The sequence below is a fragment of the Simochromis diagramma genome, unplaced genomic scaffold, assembly GCF_900408965.1.
Source record: "Simochromis diagramma unplaced genomic scaffold, fSimDia1.1 OVJJ01000348.1, whole genome shotgun sequence".
In the NCBI taxonomy this organism is placed as follows: Eukaryota; Metazoa; Chordata; class Actinopteri; order Cichliformes; family Cichlidae; genus Simochromis; species Simochromis diagramma.
Genome location: NW_024386755.1, coordinates 2,529,797 through 2,551,227, shown reverse-complemented (window position 1 = coordinate 2,551,227; position 21,431 = coordinate 2,529,797). Strand labels below are relative to the sequence as shown.

Genomic DNA, 21,431 nt, shown 5'->3' with positions numbered 1-21,431 from the left:
CAGGTGGGGGACACAGCTGGGAGTAATTAACGAGACGAGACAAGGGAGGTAAACTGAACACACTCACATGAGACTCAGACCTTCACAATAAAACAGGAAACAAGAAAACACAACACAAAGACGCAGACACGACACTGAGAGACAGACAGAATATAACACATGGAACTCAATGCTAAACATGAGACACGAATCCTGAAACACGAATAAACAGAAACATGGAATTATAATAATAATAATAATAATAATAATCATAGGACCCGAAAAACACAACAAACATTCAAAAATAAACCAAAACATCAGAATTCAAAATACTGGGTCGAACCGACCCAGAACCGTGACATCGCCTGTGAAAAAAGTGTCAGTTTAGTTATTTTACAAGCCAGTCTACACATTTATCTTTTTAAACTTTGGAATATCCAGTAATCCATTTCCATGATTTGCTCCCCTGCAGCAACTACGTCACGATTTGTGGATGAATTTCTGAATTTCTCCTTCAAATCTATGACAGTCCGCATGGATTCTGATTTGTTAAAGAAGTTAATAAGAATTTGTGCACTGAAGATTTGATGCATGCGCGAGTTTGTAAGTAATGGCACAAGCTGGACAAAAGAGGTTCCATTTGGACATTTTTAATTAGAAAGATTAAATATGTGTAGTACTTTGAAAGGTGTGTTAGGAATAGATTCACATAGGGCTGATTATCAGGTCACTGAAATGACTCTAGATAGTGTGAGCAAGGCTCATCAATATTTTACCACTGCTGCCCTCTGCTGTGAACAGCTGAACTGACATTTTAAATCACAGCCCTAAAATGTGGATTTACTGTTTAATCGGCCATATACACACGAGCCTCATAAAATAGTTCCTGCTTCACTGCCACAGCAGAAACCTTTCACACCATAAAGACCCTTCTGAGTCCAGTCCTGCCCCTGTAAAGCTATTCACAAAACACACAGCATACCTGCGCCACTTCTGCATTTTCAAGGGTAAATGCCTCGCTCAAGGGCTTACAGCAGAGAAAATAAACTTTCTTTTTGTATGTTTTCTGTGTGTGAGAGAGCTAACCTTCAGGCACCCTCTCCACACACAAGCGAGTCCAGCTGTATCTGAAGAAAAAGCAGACAAAGGTGCAGAAACTAAACTATCATATCAAACGGATTTTGACTATAATTCTTTTGGAAATCCAGCTTTGTGTTTAGACTGTGCCTCAAGCAACGAAACACCCTCTGGGGTTAAGGATGAAAAAGAAGCACTTGATGATTTATCTATCTATAGTTATATATGGCAAGGAAACTGTATAAAGCCTTTTTAAGGTGGGCAAAAGTTTGCTTTATGACCTTCTCTCTTTAAAAAACTTCTGAGTATGACTGACAAGGTAACTGACTCTCTCAGTTAGTTGATCTTTGCTGATATTTTGGATTTTGCAAGGTTATGTCTGTTTGCTGTATAAATGTCATATTAATCTAAGATTTTTTTTTGAAAAGACTTTGATTTGAGGCCTCGCAGCACCATTACAGCAGAAAGAGTAGTACCTTTTGACAAACAAACATGAAGTGGGGATGACAGAAGTGATTGTATATGACAAATCTATATCTGTAAGCCATAGATTACTAAAGGACATTAAGAGATGCACTTCAGTGCTATTTATGTGAGCGCTGTGTTTGTTCAGGCAGCTGTTCTACAGCTGATAACCATTCTACACATCCTGCTGGTAAACTGTAATAAAACTTAATCTGTCACATATCTGTTCCAAGCCTCCCCAAAGGTCACGATTTCCGGGACAGAAAGCGCCAGGCTTTCTTCACAATTGCTGGTGTGACAAAACCAAAAATCCAACTCAGAAATAACAGGAGGTTACCAACTTTAGCCCAGGCTTTAAAAGAAGTATGTTAATATATTTATACTACCACTCTTGGGGCTGCTGTTTCTTTCTAATGTGGCAGCTTCGTATTAGAACTCTGAAACTTGCACCTGAACATTGCAGGTTATCACTGTGTTCAGCTCTGACTCTGCCTCATAGCCTAATAACGGAGACGTGAATACAGCTTTAGTTTGTCAATTCGGTTTTTTTTAGCATAATTACTATGATGAGCTAGCCAAGTATAAAGGGAGCTACCTTTATGACATTGAAAACTGTGACTTAAGGCTCAGCTTAACATAGATCTTCCATATCTTTATAAACACGCTCTTGCAAAAGTGGAAAGCCATACAAAATTAATTTTAAATTTCTAGTTTTAGTTGTATTGCATTTCTACTCTTGTCTTTTTTTTAAGTGTAGCCTTGTCTTGCTGCTCAATGGAGCAAAGATGCTACACTTTAAATACAGGGACAGATTGAAAAATTCTGGGGCTCACTCATTTTTAAACCCAGGTTACAGCCCTGCCTGTAAAGTTGGGGATTTTACCTTGTAGTTTGTGAGGACTCACTTGCTGTTTGGCCCTGCCTTAAGTGATTATAAGAGGAAGCTTTTTATTATTATTATTATTATTATTATTATTATTATTTGGCTTCATTTTTCAGCCTCGGATGTGGCCACTTGAAAACTATAAGTACAGTGAAAAACAAGAATATGAGAAGAGTTATTCACAAGTTATTCACATTTATGCAGTAAAAAAAGGGCCAACAGAACAAAGTACTTCCAGTTCGTATTAATGCACCTATACAGTAATTGTATGTAACCATGAATCATGAATATATTTTTCAAGCAGTTCCTTCGCTCCATGTCAAGTTTGCTTCAGCGTTTATTTGTGATATAGCCTTGGAAAGAAAATATTAAAGGTGCAGTCTCAAACTCAAGAACACTTAAGACATTTGGAGTGCTGAGGGAACTTCAGATTTGCCACTCACAGGTAATTGGTTGCTGGATTTCCTTCTTGGGTGGCCGTAGGGTGAGATTTATGCACGACACGTAGAGTCTGATGTTTCCACGGTTACATCAGTCAGTCGGATTCTTGCAGGGTTTTTTCATCTAGACAGATTTAAAGTATGCCAAATGATCTAATGTTTCAAGAAACGTTATTTCATCTGCAGTAGTTTTTATATAGAAATACAATTGTTGTTGGTTTTCACTTAATTTCACTTGATTTCTAAATTCTGATCTCTGAACCAGGTCCTCAGTATCCTCAGGACAATATCAAATCAGTAATTAGTCTGGTAAAATCTTAAAGTTGACCTCACATTACAAATCAGTAAAACAGAGACAAGAAGAAGAATGAGAATATAGCACCTGTGATGAACCATGTTCTTGTTCATGAAATGACAACAAAGAAAACAGAACAAAGAGTCTGTGTAGTCACCACAGAGAGGAGGAAATGTAATTCCTGTGTTATAACAACGGCAACCGGCTTTCATTGCTGACGTCAGTGTCAGCAATTTTGGTGAATCGCAGAATATTGTTGACCTATTGTTGAAGAACATCAGTTTGTTGACAGACTCAACAGTGTCAACCTCTGATTTCTCCAGAGCAACAAGGTGCAGACATGTAGCAAGGGAACATACTACTCTCTGAAGGTAAGTTTGCTGAAAACACTGTAAGCACTGTTTTCTCCATTTTTGTTTTTTGATTCAGTGTGAAATGAATTCTCAGCGTTGTTTTGACACTGGCTGGCTGTGGTCTTGAGCAGAGAAAAAACTGCATTGGAAAAACTGGATATGCCAGAAGTCTTGCATGTTTTGTTTGTGTATTCTAAAAAATGGGTTTTGTGTTTTCAGGTTTGAGAAAAGGGGGGATATCTTCCAAGAAACTAGCATTTGTTACAATAAAAAACAGCCCCTATTCCACCTCCTCTCATTCTCCCCGTGTGCATTTAACTTCTTTGCCTGTAATTAGTAACGCAGATGTGGCATCTTTTGTTCATGGATGAGGACTGATTACCAGCACAATAGCTGTTTCACAAAGGAGCACTAGAGAGTCATGATGACAACTATGTTGCTGTCTTTCATCTAACAGAATGACTCTAAATGAGTTTTTATGGGTGACATTTTATAACAACCGTAATGCTAAACTGATGGTTATCTATACAGGGTGGGCCATTTATATGGATACACCTTAATAACATGGGAATGGTTGGTGATATTAAAGTCCTGTTTGTGGCACATTAGTATATGTGAGGGGGCAAACTCCTCAAGATGGGTGGTGACCATGGTGGCCATTTAGAAGTCGGCCATCTTGGATACAACTTTTGTTTTTTTCAATAGGAAGAGGGCCATGTGACACATCAAACTTATTCGTAATGTCACAAGAAAAACAATGGTGTGCTTGGTTTCAATGTAACTTTATTCTTTCATGAGTTATTTACAAGTTTCTGACCACTTATAAAATGTGTTCAATGTGCTGCCCATTGTGTTGGATTGTCAATGCAACCCTCTTCTCCCACTCTTCACACACTGATAGCAACACCGCAGGAGAAATGCCAGCACAGGCATCCAGTATCTGTAGTTTCAGGTGCTGCACATCTCGTATCTTCACACCATAGACAATTGCCTTCAGATGACCCCAAATATAAAAGTCTAAGGGGGTCAGATCGGGAGACCTTGGGGGCCATTCAACTGGCCCACGACGACCAATCCACTTTCCAGGAAACTGTTCATCTAGGAATGCTCGGACCTGGCACCCATAATGTGGTGGTGCACCATCTTGCTGGAAAAACTCAGGGAACGTGCTAGCTTCAGTGCATAAAGAGGGAAACACATCATCATGTAGCAATTTCAAATATCCAGTGGCCTTGAGGTTTCCATTGATGAAGAATGGACCCACTATCATTGTACCCCATATACCACACCAAACCATCACTTTTGTTGTTCCAACAGTCTTGGAGGGATCCATCCAATGTGGGTTAGTGTCAGACCAATAGCGGTGGTTTTGTTTGTTAACTTCACCATTCACATAAAAGTTTGCCTCATCACTGAACAAAATCTCCTGCGTGAACTGAGGGTCCTGTTCCAATTTTTGTTTTCTGCAAATTCTGTGCGCCGATCTGGGTCATCCTCGTTGAGATGCTGCAGTAGCTGGAGTTTGTAAGGGTGCCATTTGTGAGTAGCTAATATCCACCGAAGGGCTGTTCGACTAATTCCACTCTGCAGTGACATGCGGCGAGTGCTACGCTGTGGGCTCTTGCTGAATGAAGCTAGGACAGCCACTGATGTTTCTTCATTAGTGACAGTTTTCTTGCGTCCACATTTTGGCAAATCCAACACTGAACCAGCTTCATGAAACTTAGCAAGCAGTTTGCTAACTGTAGCATGGGAGATGGGTGGTCTCGTAGGGTGTCTTGCATTGAAATCTGCTGCAATGACCCGGTTACTGCGTTCACCAGATATCAACACAATTTCGATCCGCTCCTCACGTGTTAACCTCTTCGACATGTCAATGGCTGTGAACAAAGAGAAACTTGTAAATAACTCATGAAAGAAGAAAGTTACGTTGAAACCAAGCACACCATTGTTTTTCTTGTGACATTACCAATAAGTTTGATGTGTCACATGGCCCTCTTCCTATTGAAAAAACAAAAGTTGTATCCAAGATGGCCGACTTCTAAATGGCCACCATGGTCACCACCCATCTTGAGGGGTTTGCCCCCTCACATATACTAATGTGCCACAAACAGGACTTTAATATCACCAACCATTCCCATTTTATTACGGTGTATCCATATAAATGGCCCACCCTGTACTATTGCTATATTTACTATCTATACTAATATTTAGTTTATTATGATACTGTGGTGGACCAACCAGGTGGCTGGAGGCGGTACCCCTGGCGTCCACGACAGCGGCGACGGTGGCCAGGGCATTTTTGTCAACGTGGGTTTCACGTTTCGGCCCCCCTGCTGACATTACCTCGGACAGGGGCCCCCAGTTTGTTTCCGAGCTTTGGTCTGCTATGGCTGCCGGCCTGGGAGTCAAGGTCCACCGCACCACAGCATACCACCCGCAAGCTAATGGGATGTGCGAACGGTTTCACCGGTCACTTAAGGCCGCGCTCCGTGCTTCCTTGACAAGTGGCGACTGGGTCGACCGTCTTCCGTGGGTTTTGCTGGGATTGCGTAGCGCGGTTAAAGAAGACCTTGGGGTTTCCCCGGCTGAACTGGTCCTCGGCCAGCCTCTCCGGGTCCCCGGGGAATTCTTACCTGAGAGCCCTCCCCCATGTTTCGATACCTCTTTGTTGCCTTTTCGCCCCCCAAGAGACTCATTTCCTGTTCCTGGTCCTGTGCACCACTGCCTGCCTGACACTTTTGTTCCGAGTTCATTGGACTCTGCTCGTTTCGTTTTCGTCAGGCACGATGCCCATAGGACTCCGCTGCGTCCACCATATGACGGGCCATACAGGGTTCTTCAACCAGGCAACAAACATTTCGTTTTGGACTTTGGCGGTCGGCAGGAAGTTGTTTCTGTTGACAGACTTAAGCCTGCACATGTTATGCAAGAGGATCAGGTGGTCCCGGCCCAGGCCCCTCGCCGCGGCCGCCCACCTGCCACCGGGCTGATGGATTCTGTTTTTTCCCCCAGGAGCGACCCAAAATCAACGGAGTCCGAGTCGTCTGCAGCTTTTTCTGACCGCCAGTGCCAGCCTCGCTCCCAGGCTGGGTTGCCCTCTGTCAGTTCCCCACCCCCCCAGTTCAGCCGTTCCGGCCGTTTGCTTAAGCCCCGGGTCCTGGACTAGTTCTGCTGGGTGTTCGGGGGGGGCATGTGTGGTGGACCACTAGAGGGCTCCACTCACACCCAGTGTATAGGAAGTGTGTTCCTGTGTTTTGTGGCGCGATATGCGCAGTTGATGTTGGAGACGAATAAAGAAGGAGTGAGAACTGAGAGCTGTGTCGTTGATGCTTACCTCCACAATACCATGGTATCAAATGCTGCTGTTTGTAGTCAAAGCCTCTCGCGTCTTAAAGATGTGTAAGTATCTCAGTAATGAGACCAGTTGCTCTTGGACCCAAACCATAATCTTTTCCTAAAAGGCCCCTGCTCATTGTTTCTTTCATTTAGCTGGGGAAAGTGAAATGACAGCAAAGTAAAGCACAGTGTCGTAAGTACATCTTCCTGGCTCCATAGGTATTACAAAGTAAGCAGCGGCAACTAAGTTCTGGTAATCAAATGCACTTGATTACCTGAAGTGTGAACACCTTTACAGTTGGCACTCTGCTGGTCTGGAGGAGTCAGGTGAGTCTTAACACAATTCCAAAATCTTCTTGGGGGCGGGGCAGCATGCAATGTAAATAGCAAAATGGTACAGTTACAAAAACCTGAACATTAGCTTGTTGGAAAAGGTTCTCAGAGAAAGCATTTTATCTTAAAAAAGAAGATAACAGCTTAGCTTTGCAAAGTTTCAAACAAACAAATCACAAGATTTACTGTGTGTATTATTGTAGGGTCTTTACCTTACAGTATTAAGTGCCTTGAGGCAGTTGTTGTCACTGTTGTTGTATATGAATATAATTGAATTGAACTGAAGACTCCTGAAATAATGTTGCTTGGACAGACAAGACCAAAATGGAGATGTCTGGCCATAATAGACAGCACCACTTTTGGTGAAAACCAAAAACAGCATATTAGCACAAACAGCTTATGACTGAAAAGTGATCATTTACATTTGTTTTGCAGCCCCAGGACCTGGGCACCCTGCAGATACTGAGTTGACCATGAACTCCTCTAGATCCCAAAGTATTGGAGAGGCTATCTAGAATACTTAAGCTTTCCCAGAATGGGTGGTGCAACAGGGCAATGATCCCAAGCATACCAGTTAATCTCCAAATTTACAACAGAATGGCTGAAGAAGAAAGATATCAAGATGTTGCAAAGGCCCAGTCATAGCCAAGACCTGAACCTGACTGAAATGCTGTGGTGGGATCTGAAGAGAGCTGTGCATGGATGCCTGCTCTCCATTACAGGTTTCCTATGAAACAACAGGTAAAACATCACTCTAGAGACCATGTTTATTTCAGTATCAATGCCCAAGCTCAAACTGACTGGTTATAAAGTGTTAATACTGCAACTTCCAACTTCTACAGTTTTTCAGCCTGCTAGCTATCCTAACATGTCAACTGCTGGTGTCCTGATTTGACTCTTGGCTGCACCCACTCGACTCCCTCAAATCACAGCCAGCAGACATGGACATACCAGGCAGCTCTGCTAGCTATGTTAACAATGTTAAGTGTGAACGTGAGCAAAAGGAATAATGTGATGCTGGTGGGAGTGACATCACAGACTAGCAGCATTTAATTACTTAGCAATATTCTTAATCGTTAATGTCTGCTCTGCTCACCAATGTCTTGCTTTTTCCTCTTCCAGAAGGGCAACAGTTATTTTCTTTTAAGCCTAATCATAAATGCCATTTGTAGTGGAAGAGAGTGGAGGCAGCTGGGGCCCCCTTAGCAAGGTTGGGTCTCTTCAACTGTCAACACAAGCTTTGCACATTTCCACTGCTGTAGCTTGCCTCAAGGCTTCCCCTTACTGGCCTGGGGCTCAAGTAGTCGCTTGCCTTACCTGGTGGCACGTAACACTTCTGCCTAGTATCATTATTTACAGTTCACTATGTTATGCCATGCCTTATCCTTTAATATTGCTCCTCTATCATGCAGGTCTTTAGTTTTGAGCAGTACTCAGAGAAAAAACTCCTTCTGCTGGCTGTTCATTTTCTGCCACTCTGCACAGCCGTCACCTCGTAACAGTGATTTTTGACAAGTGTGTAGATAGATAGCTAGAGGATATGGTTTACAGATTGGATTAACTCTCTCTATTTTCTGTGTGCAGGAAGCAGAACCACAGGTACGACAGACTGAGGTACACATGCTGTTCAGTTCCCCCAAATCTATGTTTTAATCTACAAGCAGCTCTGGCTGTACGGAAATGTAAACCTGTCTGATATGTCTTAATAAATAGTAAATTACTGTGGAAGAAATTAACATATAAAATCGCTTTTTTTTAAATTTGTTTATCTAATGTCAAACTGAACAGACAGAGGCTTGACACAGGTCCTGCGTGGAATTCCCGTTTTTTATATTGATGGAAGAATGATGTTTACGAGTAACAAGAGCAGTTATTGAACATAATGGTGCTACCTCCCAGCATGTTTCCATTGCCAGCTGGATATGGCATCATTCATTATTTCCTGCAGGGGTTTATTGCAGCTTGTAACTCTGTTGCACCCTCATCAGAGACAGCAGGGCCAGATATGGTAAAGTCAGATTATCATTACTCCTACAGCATCTGCAGCCATTTTCTTCAGCCCGAGCACAGAGGTTAGACTGGACGGCAAAGAGTGTTTTCCATTATTCTTGCCAAAACAACAGCTGACATTTTCAGATATAAAAATAGCAGGATTGGTTATTTCAACGTGATTAGAGATGGATTTGCATTATCGCTGTGTTTTGGTTTTTTGTGGGGTTTTTTTGTTAGATGTTGAATAGATGTCCCAAGTATTTTTTAAAGTCTGTAAGACTTATAACCTTCTGTCTATAACTTTCTGTACTGCTCAATGAGCCACAAATTTGAAACTGTATCAGTCATAACATCCATTATATTACAAGTACCAAATTATGAATAAAAAGAAACATTTAAAACCAAATACAATGGCTAAAGATTATGGCTTAAGTCACCTTCTGAGAGACAGATAGATAGGTTTGTAATCACATCTTGTCTATTTGAAATTGTTGAATGAAAGCAAAAATGAATTGAGCATGCTTTTCACTTAGTTAGGCAAAGTCACCACCATCTGACATTATACATAAGCTAGTATCTTGAATCACGTTAACTAGGAAAGCAGTTTAGCAAGAAAGACAACAAGCATTTAAGTCCAAGGTAAGTACGTTGTAAAGATAAAAGGAGAAATAAAATAAAGGGAAATGTCTAGAAATAACAGTGCAATATTAATGCTGCTTTGATTCATTTTTGCATTGGGATATTATTTTGTCTGTAACATTGCACATTAGAAAAACCAATTGTTTTTAAGCATCAATTAGAAATAATATTGGAGTTGCTGAATATACACTTGTAGTTGGTTATTTTGTCTTATTTTACTGATACTGCAAAAATAAAACTTGATTCCTACTCTATGCTGATTTTTGGCTAGTTTTGACAGGATATACAATGAGTTTTATCACAAACACAGGACAAGCCACATCCATTATGGATGAAAACACAGTCTAAGGGAGCCAGTTGCTTTTCCTGAAACACATACTCATTCCCAGCTCCTGTAATACGTTATAACAGACCTCTTACAAGTTGAGCTGTTCATTTCCAAAGGTTCAAATGTGCTGCACTCTATGTGGTATTGTCTAGTATTTCACTGTGCTTATCGAAGCATGCAGACAGAGAAAATTATACCATATCTCCTTCCAGCAGAGAATAATTTTTCAACTCACTGTAGACTACACGTGATCTATGCAAGCTTCTGTCAATTCAACTAACTGTCTAGATGTTGCAGGTGTTCTTCAAGCATACAGTTACTAACTATATTTGCATAAATGGTTATATAGATTGTTTTTGTTTATTGTGAATAGCTTATATTTTTGAAAAGGTACATAGGTATCATACCAGTTGTTACCATATAAGGCCATATTATTCATTATTGTCTCAAAAGGATATGCAAATAAGCCTGGAAATTATAGTACGCAGACAGTTGCTAAAAAGTCCACAAGTTAAAGGAAAGCAGTGAGGTGAGTCTATCTATGCAAGACAGACTCAGGTGCTGCAAATGAGAAAGGAGCTGAGGAAAAACAAAGCAAGTAAGCTTCCTGTTCACTTAATTGTAACCTCATAACCTTACATACCTCAGTCTGGGATATCAGGCTCTAATTGAGACTTATAGAGTTCACATTCCCATATACCCGTCAGCCCTGGTGCATTTTTCAAGACAGGCCTTCTACAGTGCATAAATGAATCTGCTTTGGAGTTGTGAAGCAGCTGGCTCACTGATCTACAGGATAATTGAGTGAGATCACAGAGAGCCAATGCAGTGGTGTTACAAATTACTTTATTGACTTCTTTCTGCTTTCTGCTTTATGTCTGAAGAATGGCTGTGGAAAAAGAGTCGGGCATACATTGTCAAAGGCTCCAAAACAAATAATGTCTCACATGTATATGGGTTTGAATTCCAGTACCCCGGTTATTGTCAACATTATTTGTCAGATGTTCACATTACAGTTGTCTCTACTGCTTAGTTCACTATATATGTTTTCTTAGCTAAACCCTGCTGTCTTACATCACTGTTGTTTAGTTAACTTTTCGAACTACATCACATGGCATTGCCAACATTTAAATGGACTGGTGCTGATATGGAGCACTTCTACTCTGAGTGCTTAAATTGCTTTTTACTATAAGCCTCATTTATCCAATCACACAATCACTTTGTTTTTCTATGTCTAAGAGCTAACATCCTCATTCACACTCATAACTTGAGCTTAAGTATTTTGCCCGAGCATACTTAGGCAAACAGACTGGATTAGCTGAGGAATTGATTCAATGACATCTAATCCTGCACTACAGCCAAAAGCTTATTTTACTATTTATTTTGCTGTCTTCATACTGCAGACTTTCACAACTGCACATTTGGAGTGTGCTTGCCTTCATGTGTGCTTCAGATTAATACAGCATGATTCAACCCAACAGAGCATGCTTTTCATTTATTAAATACACAACTGAATGCAGAAACCCACAAACAAGCAAACAACCTAAAGGCCTGGCAGAGCATCTCAGCGGAGGAAAGAAAGAATCTGGTTATACTGTGGGTTCTAGATTTTGAAGCAGTCAGTAACTGGTAAGGATTTTCATCCAAATAATAAAAACAATCCTTACGTTAAAAATTATGTTAGCTTGTCCAATTAGCCTCATTTTGAGCCTCTGAAAACTACGTATAAAAATGTAATTTCTAAACTGTTAACAAAATACTTTTGTTAAACCCCTTCAACTATAACTGAAAGTCTAACTAAGGACTCGAATTATGAGGCACTGGTATAACAGCGGGATCGTCCTGAGCTTTTCCTGATTTTTCTTGTTTGTGTGGATAAAGTAAATTAAAAGGGTAGGTTAATACCAAAAGAGCAGGCCAGTCTTGTCTTATTTATTGATATGCTAACGTTTTTTAAAATAATGTCTGAACAATTATTAATGTGGAAATCTAAAATATAGCATCTTTAACTCTTAGGGGGGGAGAGCTCTTAGAGGTGCAGGAGCTTTTCTGCTTTAAAGTGCTTGGATTTGCCGATAAGGCTAGACGAGCTACATAAAAGCAGCCCACACACTATTTTCCGTTGGAAATTCTTTAGGCCTGAAAAAGGCAATTTACGATTGCCTGTCTTATAAACACAAATGCATTTTTATTTCAATATATCAACACAAATGTCTCATAAACCTCTGAATTATTTCTCTGTGTAAAAAAAAAAAATTAGCTCAGTCTGCACTTTAAGTTATTTTGGGATGATATTTCTCCTGTTTTTTGTTCCCATTACTCTGCTGCTTATTTTCATCCATGCGGCCCATAGCAGAGAGTCACATTTAGAAATATAAAACCCCTGTGCTGTGCTGATATTAAAAAGGGTCTCATAAGCTTTTACTTTTACAGTCAAACACTTCAGATATGTCTCAGACCAGATACTATTAGATTGAAGGTTTTAACTGGAAAAACTTTCGCATGACTGCAAAGGAAAATCAGAATTAGATAATCGAAACTCTGGAAACCCTTCAAGGTTTGTTTTTTTCTTTTTCACTAAGAACAACAGACCCTTCTCAGCAGTATGTTTTCTAATGTTTTATGTATGAAAAACTAATACATCTAAGAAGAGAAGTATGTGATTGTGGAAGCATTGATGTACACATAGCATGACTTTACTGAAACAACGATTTCACTTATTTCAATGCAGTATTAACAACATAATGTGATGTAAAATGCAGAAACTGGAATTAGAAAAAAATTTCAGAATCAGAAAAACTTTATTAATCCCAGAGGGAAATTGGGTTATCATAGCAGCAAATATACAACAAACAACAAGGACTCATATAAAATGAGTGTAGAAACTGAGTTATGATAGATAAATATTACGATAAAAAGATAAATATAGAGATATAAGCAGAAATATACGCAGAAATATAAAAGGACAAGTATGTGTGCAATATATGTCGTGGCATACAAAAGTGGACTGAAATTTGTTTCCTTAGTTAATATGTATCAAGTCCAACGTAACCTCATAACATAAAAAGGTCCACGGATCCAGAATCAAACTCTTCTGTTCATTTTAATGTGACCAAAGCCCTTTAAAAAGTGTAAAAGCCTTGCTGAAATAATCTCCTATGGAGCTTTTGTGTATGTTTTTATGCTCCAAACAAAAATTACAGATATTCTATTTCCTTGCAGCACCATTGTCCATTAAGTTAAGCTGTAAAAATGGTTTTATTAGTGCTTTTTTTTTTTTTTTTTACAATGATTTAATAAGACTGAAGATATGAGTTATATGCCCTGATAAAGTTTTTTGGGGGGGTTGTTAATAATGAGGTTTGAATTTATTTATTTATTAGTTTTTCACGGTGTTTCTTTGTTCTGTCTTCCTTGCCTGACTCCAAACCGGTCGCAACAGATGGCGGGCCCTCCCTGTAAAAGCATTTTGGCAAACTGGTGGGGTTTTATATATATATATATATATATATGTGAGAATTGCATGCCTTCCTTTCCCTATACAGCCTTGTAACAACACCTAGCTACATAAGTGATTGTTTCAAAGGGAGCAGGGTGCAGGCATTTCACCTTCCACAATTAGAACAAAACAAAAGCAGAGGAATTACTTGAGACCCCAACATTACTCTGCAAAGCAACAATACCCCAGACGGGAGTGAGTCTGCACTGGTCATGTTCTTTTTTACTCCCAAAATATGATTAAGACTTATGTGTTCATACAGCCATTGAATCTTTTGCATGTAAATGTAATTTCCCACTCACACACGTACACAGACTTACACACGTCCTGTCTTTCTCCCCTTACCCTCAACTGTTCTCTTCCAATTGGGAGGGGGTTACATGTGATGGGCAGGTTCCAACCTGCCCATCACATGTAATTTTGCCTTTCCTTTTTATTTTCAGTCATCCCCAAAAGGCATCACAAATAGAAGGTCATTCATCCAATCTGCTATTGTTTTTTTAAAACCAATTATCAGTTTTTCTACCACCTCATGATTTATACTGACAGTGTGGGATCGGCTACTGCTGCCTTTTAAAGATAATTGGTTCACAACATGAAAGTTTTACTCTATCCTAAAACACAGATATCTAGTATGTATATGCAATAAATCTTGTTTATACACAGCTATTAAAATCCAAGGGTCAATCACTAAATATATGAAGTGGCGAAAAACATTTAAGCATGTTTCTCTGTCCAAAAAATACTCAAAGGCAGTCTGATATAAGACAGAATAGACAGCTCGGCACACTCTGACTCTCAGGTCTCCAGTTAGAGAAACACAATAATTAATCAATAATAAATTATACACACATCATACTGTATTTCAAAGATACCTTACTGGACTGAAGTAAAGGACTTAAAATTTTATTTTTTTTCTATTGGGCAGCAGGGGGCGACTCCTCTGGTTGCAAAAGACTTCTGCAAACTCTATGTAAAATGCCCCCCTTATTGACCTCAGTAAATGCTTTTCTCATGAGTTAATGCTCTTAATCACCACTTTCATGTCTTATTAAACACATCATGATGTTTATTTTCTAAAGTGTGGTGCCTGCTAGGGTCAAAAAATGAGAATAAGGCTGTATCTGATCACTAGCTAATCACTCAGTTTTGAGGTGATGGCTACTTTCACTTTTAATGTTTTAATTTTTAATCCCAGTCTAAATCTGATCCCTCGGCAGGGATTACATTAAATGAGAAAATTTATTATTAATTATTTAAACCAATCCTGGTTCTTTCCTTTCAATTCACTGAATATTGACTTGTCACCATCTAAGTGATTTTTGACTTATATATATGTGTGTGTGTGTGTGTGTGTGTATAAATGAAGATATTTAAATCATAAATTGAAGCAGAAAGAATTCTCAGAAACAAATCCCAAGCTTATCTATATCAAGCTAACAAAATATTTTCCTAAATGAATCACTTATTGCAAAAAGAGACCGCAAGCTCTTTCATTCAAAGAACTCGATTACTTCTAGATTCAAATGAAAGGACCATGAAAGCTCTACGTGTGCAGGAACGCCGGTTAAGACGCACTGACGCGCGGCATGCACAGATGCTCCTCCGCCACTTTACTGATCACCCGTCTTTGTCTGCATGCCACCTAATTTCACCCAAATCTCCCTCAGGTATCCACATCGCGCTCTCTCATCCAGCTCCCATGCCTCCTCCAACAGTGAGCTCTCCTCCACCCTCCTCCACACGCTCGCTGCTCGCCGCATCCCCGTCTGTCCTGGTCAGCTCCGGGCGCTGGAGGCAGCACATCTGGGGGTAGCATGGGCAGCCGAGGAGGGGTGTGTGTGTGTTGGTGTGTGTGCGTGTGTTAGAGAGAGAGATTTGTTGTTTTTTTTTTTTTTGCCACGGCAGCAGCAGCACCCGCATTGCAACACAGGAGCGGCTGTTGAATGTGTGAGGAGCATCTCTCTCTCTCTGTGTCTCTCTCTCTCTGCGCTCCGTGTTTATTGAACAGACAGGTGAGCACGCTGTTCCATTTATCAGGACGTCTCTTCACACGGTCACAGGGAGGGGGTGTTTTGGGTGGAGGGAGTTTTTAAACGCGTCTTGGAAGTTGAGGCTGTCTGTTGCAGCCAACAGGATTTCACCCGGCAGCCTGAAACGGCGGCATCCGGACAGGAGCCTGGAATCTTTGCAGCAGCAGCAGCAGACAAGTTCCAGCGGAGGATAAACTGTTGCCTCGAATCAAACTTTGCCTTTGAACTTGCGGGATTTTTCGACCTCTTTCCTCCCGAGCACCCTCCTCCTCTTCTTCCTCCCCCTCCTCCCCCTCCTCCTCTGCCCTCAGCGCTCGGAGGGTCTAGAGATGGAGAGCAGCAGGTGACTGACCGCTCACCGCCACTTCAGGACGCCTGCCGGGGGTTTCACTGGTTCCACTGGGGGACACCCAGGGCCCCGACGAAGGACGGTGAGTAACCTGCGCACTGCGCGACTGATGAGTGTCCTTGCACGCGTACATGCGTGCATGTGCGCGCGCGCGTGTTACCAAGCATCTTCTGCTTTTCCCCTCAACTTCCTTACCTCCTACTGTCCCTCACACACACGGACCCCCCCCCCCCCCCCCCCCCCCCCGCGTCCTTTCCTTGTCACGGGACAGATAATGCTATCTGCACATCAGCTGCGAGCTCTCAAATCACAAGACGGCCTTTCCGAGGGCCACAGCGCTTCACACATTATCTGTTTTAATAGGGAAGTGATCATGTGCTTCACCCTTTCAAGAAAAGAGAGGGGAGAAAAAACTCTTTTAATTTGTGCGCCTTGTGGTTTTAGTCATGCCTCCAAATACGGAGACTCTTGACACAGTTCTGAGTGGGCCCGAGGCCACCAGTCGCCCTTTTTGGTTTTGTCCAAAAATCAAATCAAATCAAAGCAGAGCGCTTCCTGTTGCGCAGAGCGTGAACCCTCCGCAGGTCCCGCTACCGAACTGTGATGAATACTTCAGAGTGGTTACACAAGGACCAGCTGTACCTGGATTGTCCCACCAGGGGGCCCAGAGCATCCGTGTTACAGGGCTTCCCACACACATTCAGATATGATCGATCTGGGACCCTCCACTAATCGTTCTTTAATTCGGTTTGCCAGTTTCTCTCAGTGTGTATCAGTCATCTGATTACACGGCTAAATATGCTGCGACAGTGGGAGAAGTTGGAAAAGTGAGAGCTCTCACATAAGTGGGACTTCTCAGAGGTGTTTCTTGGTCTTGGAACGAATTCTGACATTTTTAAGAACTAACAACAGAATCTGGCGCCATTATTTACATTTCAAATAAGGAGCTACTGAGAGTTTTGACTTCAAATTAGACATTTCGTGTCATTTTATGTACGAAATTCCTTTGAATTAATGTGATTCGAGAATGAAGTTATCATTGAAACGTTTACGTTTGTTTATATGGGCAAACTGAAGTAGAAAGAAACTGCTTACATGACAACTTTGGTATTCAAGTCTTCTTCCTCTGCAGTCCTGCTAATGTTGTTTAAATATACTGTGTTAAAAGTTGTATTGGACAAAAGCCAGGTAGCACTCCGGGTGTGGCCCAAATGTTGTCACATTTAGCCTGAACTGATGTCAGATCTGTTGCGACAATGAGATTAGATCGACTCCACACAGTGCTAGCTGTAACTCAGATCAAGTCCAGCTCAGGACCATATCTGACCCTCAGTGGTGTAACTGTACCCAAAGAAGCCCAAAATAGGCGCAGCAATGTCTGCAGGGTGATTCATATATACAGGTGAGCCCTGATCACATGGTTTCTTTTAAATATGAACTGTAGTTTGATTCAATTCATTTTATAAGTTTTCTAGCACTAGTTCACTCTGTATTGTAAGGTAATTACCCTACATTAGAACAAAAATCCTCTCAAAATGTGTTGATCCCTATAAGGAAGCATTTGGTGAGAGTGGGGAAGAAGAATTCCCTTCCTCCAGAATCAGAAGCAGAATCAACATTCATCATATCCGCGATCTAATATGGACATCCAGATTTAGCACAATATGTGAGGTGTCCTAGCTAGTGTGCTGACAGCACATGTATCAAAACAAGTAGTTTAAATGCAAATTTTCTAGTAAGTCTGCAGAAAACTGCATAGCCTGTCAGCTGTCAGCTCACTGACAGGAGGTCAGAGTTATAGTTTGTAGAAGTGCAACACATCCTTTTGTGTGATTGTAGTGTTATTAGAAGTGTGTGTTATATGTATGTTCACAGACACAGAAACCATGAAATGTGATTTATTACTCCTGTGCATTTTGTTTCTTGAGAAACGGCATCGGTTGAGTGACTTTTTCCAAAAACTGTGTCAGCACTCAGTTTAATGGCGAATACATACTCCTAAATATCCTATTTCTGCACACTGACTTGCTGAGATTGTTTTGCTTCCTACCTGCAAATACAAAGCTGATTTTGGCCTTCCTTTCATGAAATTCAATTTGGATTGATTCCATTTTGATCCTCAGACATTATACAGCTTTTTGCAATATCTTAAAAAAATCAGAATTTCTAAGTAGATTACATTTAGAATCTGTTTGGGGTTTTGTGGGGTGGCAGATAATGTCTGTTTTGTTACCATATGGAAAAATTAGTTGTATTCCTGGTCTTGGACTCAGATTTTTTCTTTGTGTAGATCAAAACTAACTGTGAATAAGTTTAACATGCACAAAATCTCCATGCTCATAAACATAACCCTAACCCTAGTACTTCCAGTCTGATAAAAAAAAAAAAAAGGGTGGGAGATGGTGCCGATGTGGAGGTCCCCGAACTTTCACCAATACTGGGTACCAGTACTGGGACATAAGTTGCATTGCACTTGCTGTTGCCACAGCTTCGTTAGACTGTGGTGTTTAATGTGTCAAGTAACAGAGTTTTGAATCCGTAGCTAGCAAGTGGGTATCGTATCTTTTGCATCCTAAAAGCTTTACTCAGTGAGCACTGTCTTTTAAATGTCTGCTGAATATCTCCAAAAGTGAGAACACATCTGATGAAAAGAACCTCTTGCTGTGTGCAACATGTGAGAAAAGACCTGACCTGATTCTTACCATTGTTGTTTGTTTGTTTTTTAAACATAAACTATGATTTAAAAACAGCAACTGAAATTCAAATTTCATATTCAAAATTCAAAACAGCAACTGAACTGCTAATAATACTCGCTCAACATCTCACAAACACAAGATTATTAAAAAAAATATTTCCTTGAGCTGTGGTCTTTGCTTGGGAGGATGAATGAACTTACCAGTTCCTCTAGCCCCTCTAACCTCCAGTGTCTTCCTGCGTCCTCCTTTTTCCTGCAAAACTGCACTTCATGTATCTGCAGATGAATCTATAGATAGGATAGATAAAATAGGAGTGATACCATGCCATGAGACTGTTGCCGTGTAAGCATGCTGAAAGGATCGATAGTAGTATAAATCACAAGTTTTCAAACTTTGAGTATAATGGATTCTACATTCTTTTATCTCACCCTTTGGTTACTTTAAGCCTTAACATAACCAAAGGGTGAGATAAGGTATCAATGACAACTTAGGAAAGATTCAGAGTTTGGATTAGAAGACCCCTTTTAGCACTGAACCTGTGCGTCCTATATACTGTTTGTGGCTAATTGGTAGTGAGACTGATTTCATTGTTCCATGGCTGGACACTTTGTATCGAATGCCTAATGACAGAGAGGCAGTATTGAGAATGGGCTGGCACAAAGCACACTGCCAACTAAAATACATTACTAAAGTTAAAAGGACATTCCTTAAACATGTACGGGGTAAACACATTGTGTAAGTGTGATCGAGCTGCTCCTTGAGTTGTGAAATGAGACCAGTTCTGTATTAGGAAACCACAAATCTTGCCCTGCATGTTGGCTTTCTCCATGGTTCTGTAAAACATTTACTTCCCTTCAGTCACGGGCTCTTTAGACACATTCCATTAACGCCGTAGTTGACATTTAAGTGTGAAACAATTAGGTGAGGCATCAGCCGAGCTGGCAAAGAGCCGCAGGTCTGCACTGCAGGCCTGGAGGGAGTTTTCACTTCAACATATCACGACTCTAATAGAGTTGTCCACCAGCAAATAAAGACGGAGTGTGTCAGTGGACGTGCAGCCCAGAGTGTGTGATGGATTTTCCTTTAAAGTTCACCACTCGAGGGATAGTATGAGTCTTGTTGAGACAGGAAGAGAGAAAGGTGTAATGTGGTGGTGGTGGGGGGAGGGTTGGACTGCTCCCAGTATTTATTATTGATCTTTGAATCTTGCTTCTACTTTGATGGCCTTAAAGAGTGAGCCAGAGTGTGCTGCATCATGAAGTGCTCGAACACGTGCAGTGAAGAGGAGATCAGACAGACTGTTTTGTTTTCAGCTACTTCTGCTAACAGAAAGTGTTCGGGTGCCTGGGTCGTTGACCCAGAGTTTTGAGTTTTCATTATTATTGTACTTTGATTTTTGCCTTTATTTATCATTTCTAGTCTTTTGGTTTCTTTGTCAGAGTTGTGCCTTCTGGTTTCTGTTCTGTTCCATAGTTGCTGTATCCCTGTGTCAAGTCTGTGTCTCTGTGTTATGTTTCCTCTTTTACTTTGAAGGTCCATGTCTTATGTTAATGTATCTTGCTTCCCCTGTTTCGTTAGGCTTGATTTGCCCCAGCTGTGTTTCCCTCCTGTTACCCATTCCCTGATTGCGCCCTCTGTGTATTTAAGCCTTGTGTTTCCCTGTGTCAGTGTTGTGATCTACCATCATATTGTACTGTGTGTGTGTTTTCTCTGCCAGCCTGCCAAGTTAATTTATTTTGTATTCTAGTTCAGCCAGTTTTCTGTCTTGCCGTCCAGCATTAAAGCTGTATTCAAGTTCACCTTTTGTTTCCATGAGTCTGTATTTTGGTTCCTTTTCCTGCCTGCACACAGCCTTCACATGACAGAAAGGCAGTTTTAATGAAGTTCATCTATTTGGGGCGGGTTGGGGTCTAGAAATAAGAACTTAATTGAGATTGGTTTAATTCTACATTGCTATTGTTGAGAATAGATTCCTTAATATACTTCAGAGTTAAAAAGAATATAGTTTGTGATTGCTCGCAACATTATAATATTGCGGTTAATGGGTGTAAGAATACAAAATAGAAAATAGGCCTGGAATGGGAACAAAGAACTGGGGTGCAGGGCAGGAGGACAATCAACCCCCACACCCCCAGGGCAGGAAGCAAGAGTTACTGAGAGTGAGGGGCAGACAAAGGGCAAACGGACACTACCTAAAAAGGAGATGGGGGTCAGGGTGTCAGCATCCTTGGCCACTGTACTAGTGTATTTCCATTGTAGGGGGGAGGAGACCAGAGGTTATAACTGTAACTGTTGTGTGGAGTTCTTTAGATCAGCCTTTAGCATAGGACTGCATAGGAATGCAGTGTGCTGATCTCCAGATGCATCTGTAAGAATAATGGGTAATAAAAGGATTGTACAAAACATGGAAACATCTCAGCATGATCTCTACCAGGACCAAAAGGATCGCAGAGACCGGCGTTGTCTCAACACTATCTAAAGAGCTAAGTTAGCCTTGTGTGTCAGTGTGTTCATGTACATGTCTGTGCGTGTGCAGTGTGCAATGCCACTGGCATTCCTGTTTAATTGGAGCTAGAAAATCATTTCCCTTGATTGCTTGCACACTCACTGGGACACAGCTTAGATGGATTGTATTGTTCCACAAATTACATTGTTTTTTCCTCCACAGATGGGGCATTGATGTTCTAATAAACGCGTGTAACAGAGATACCCGGAGCCAGAAGCCCACCCA

The 21,431-nt window shown here is 41.0% G+C and overlaps 2 protein-coding genes across 2 annotated transcripts in view; both read left to right on the top strand.

The window, feature by feature from the left end:
* Positions 1-5,719: 5,719 nt before the first annotated feature.
* LOC120728703 lies at positions 5,720-6,807 on the top strand (the record flags this gene model as incomplete). Its single annotated transcript, XM_040023779.1, has 1 exon — positions 5,720-6,807. A coding segment is annotated over one exon (942 nt), but the record flags the coding sequence as incomplete, so codon positions are not given.
* A 9,180-nt stretch (positions 6,808-15,987) lies between these two features.
* Positions 15,988-21,431, top strand: part of clcn2c (chloride channel 2c) — a 224,527-nt gene continuing 219,083 nt past the window's right edge. The window contains exon 1 of the mRNA XM_040025317.1: positions 15,988-16,086. The gene's annotated coding sequence lies outside the window, so the exon portion shown is untranslated. The remainder of the gene's footprint in view (positions 16,087-21,431) is intronic.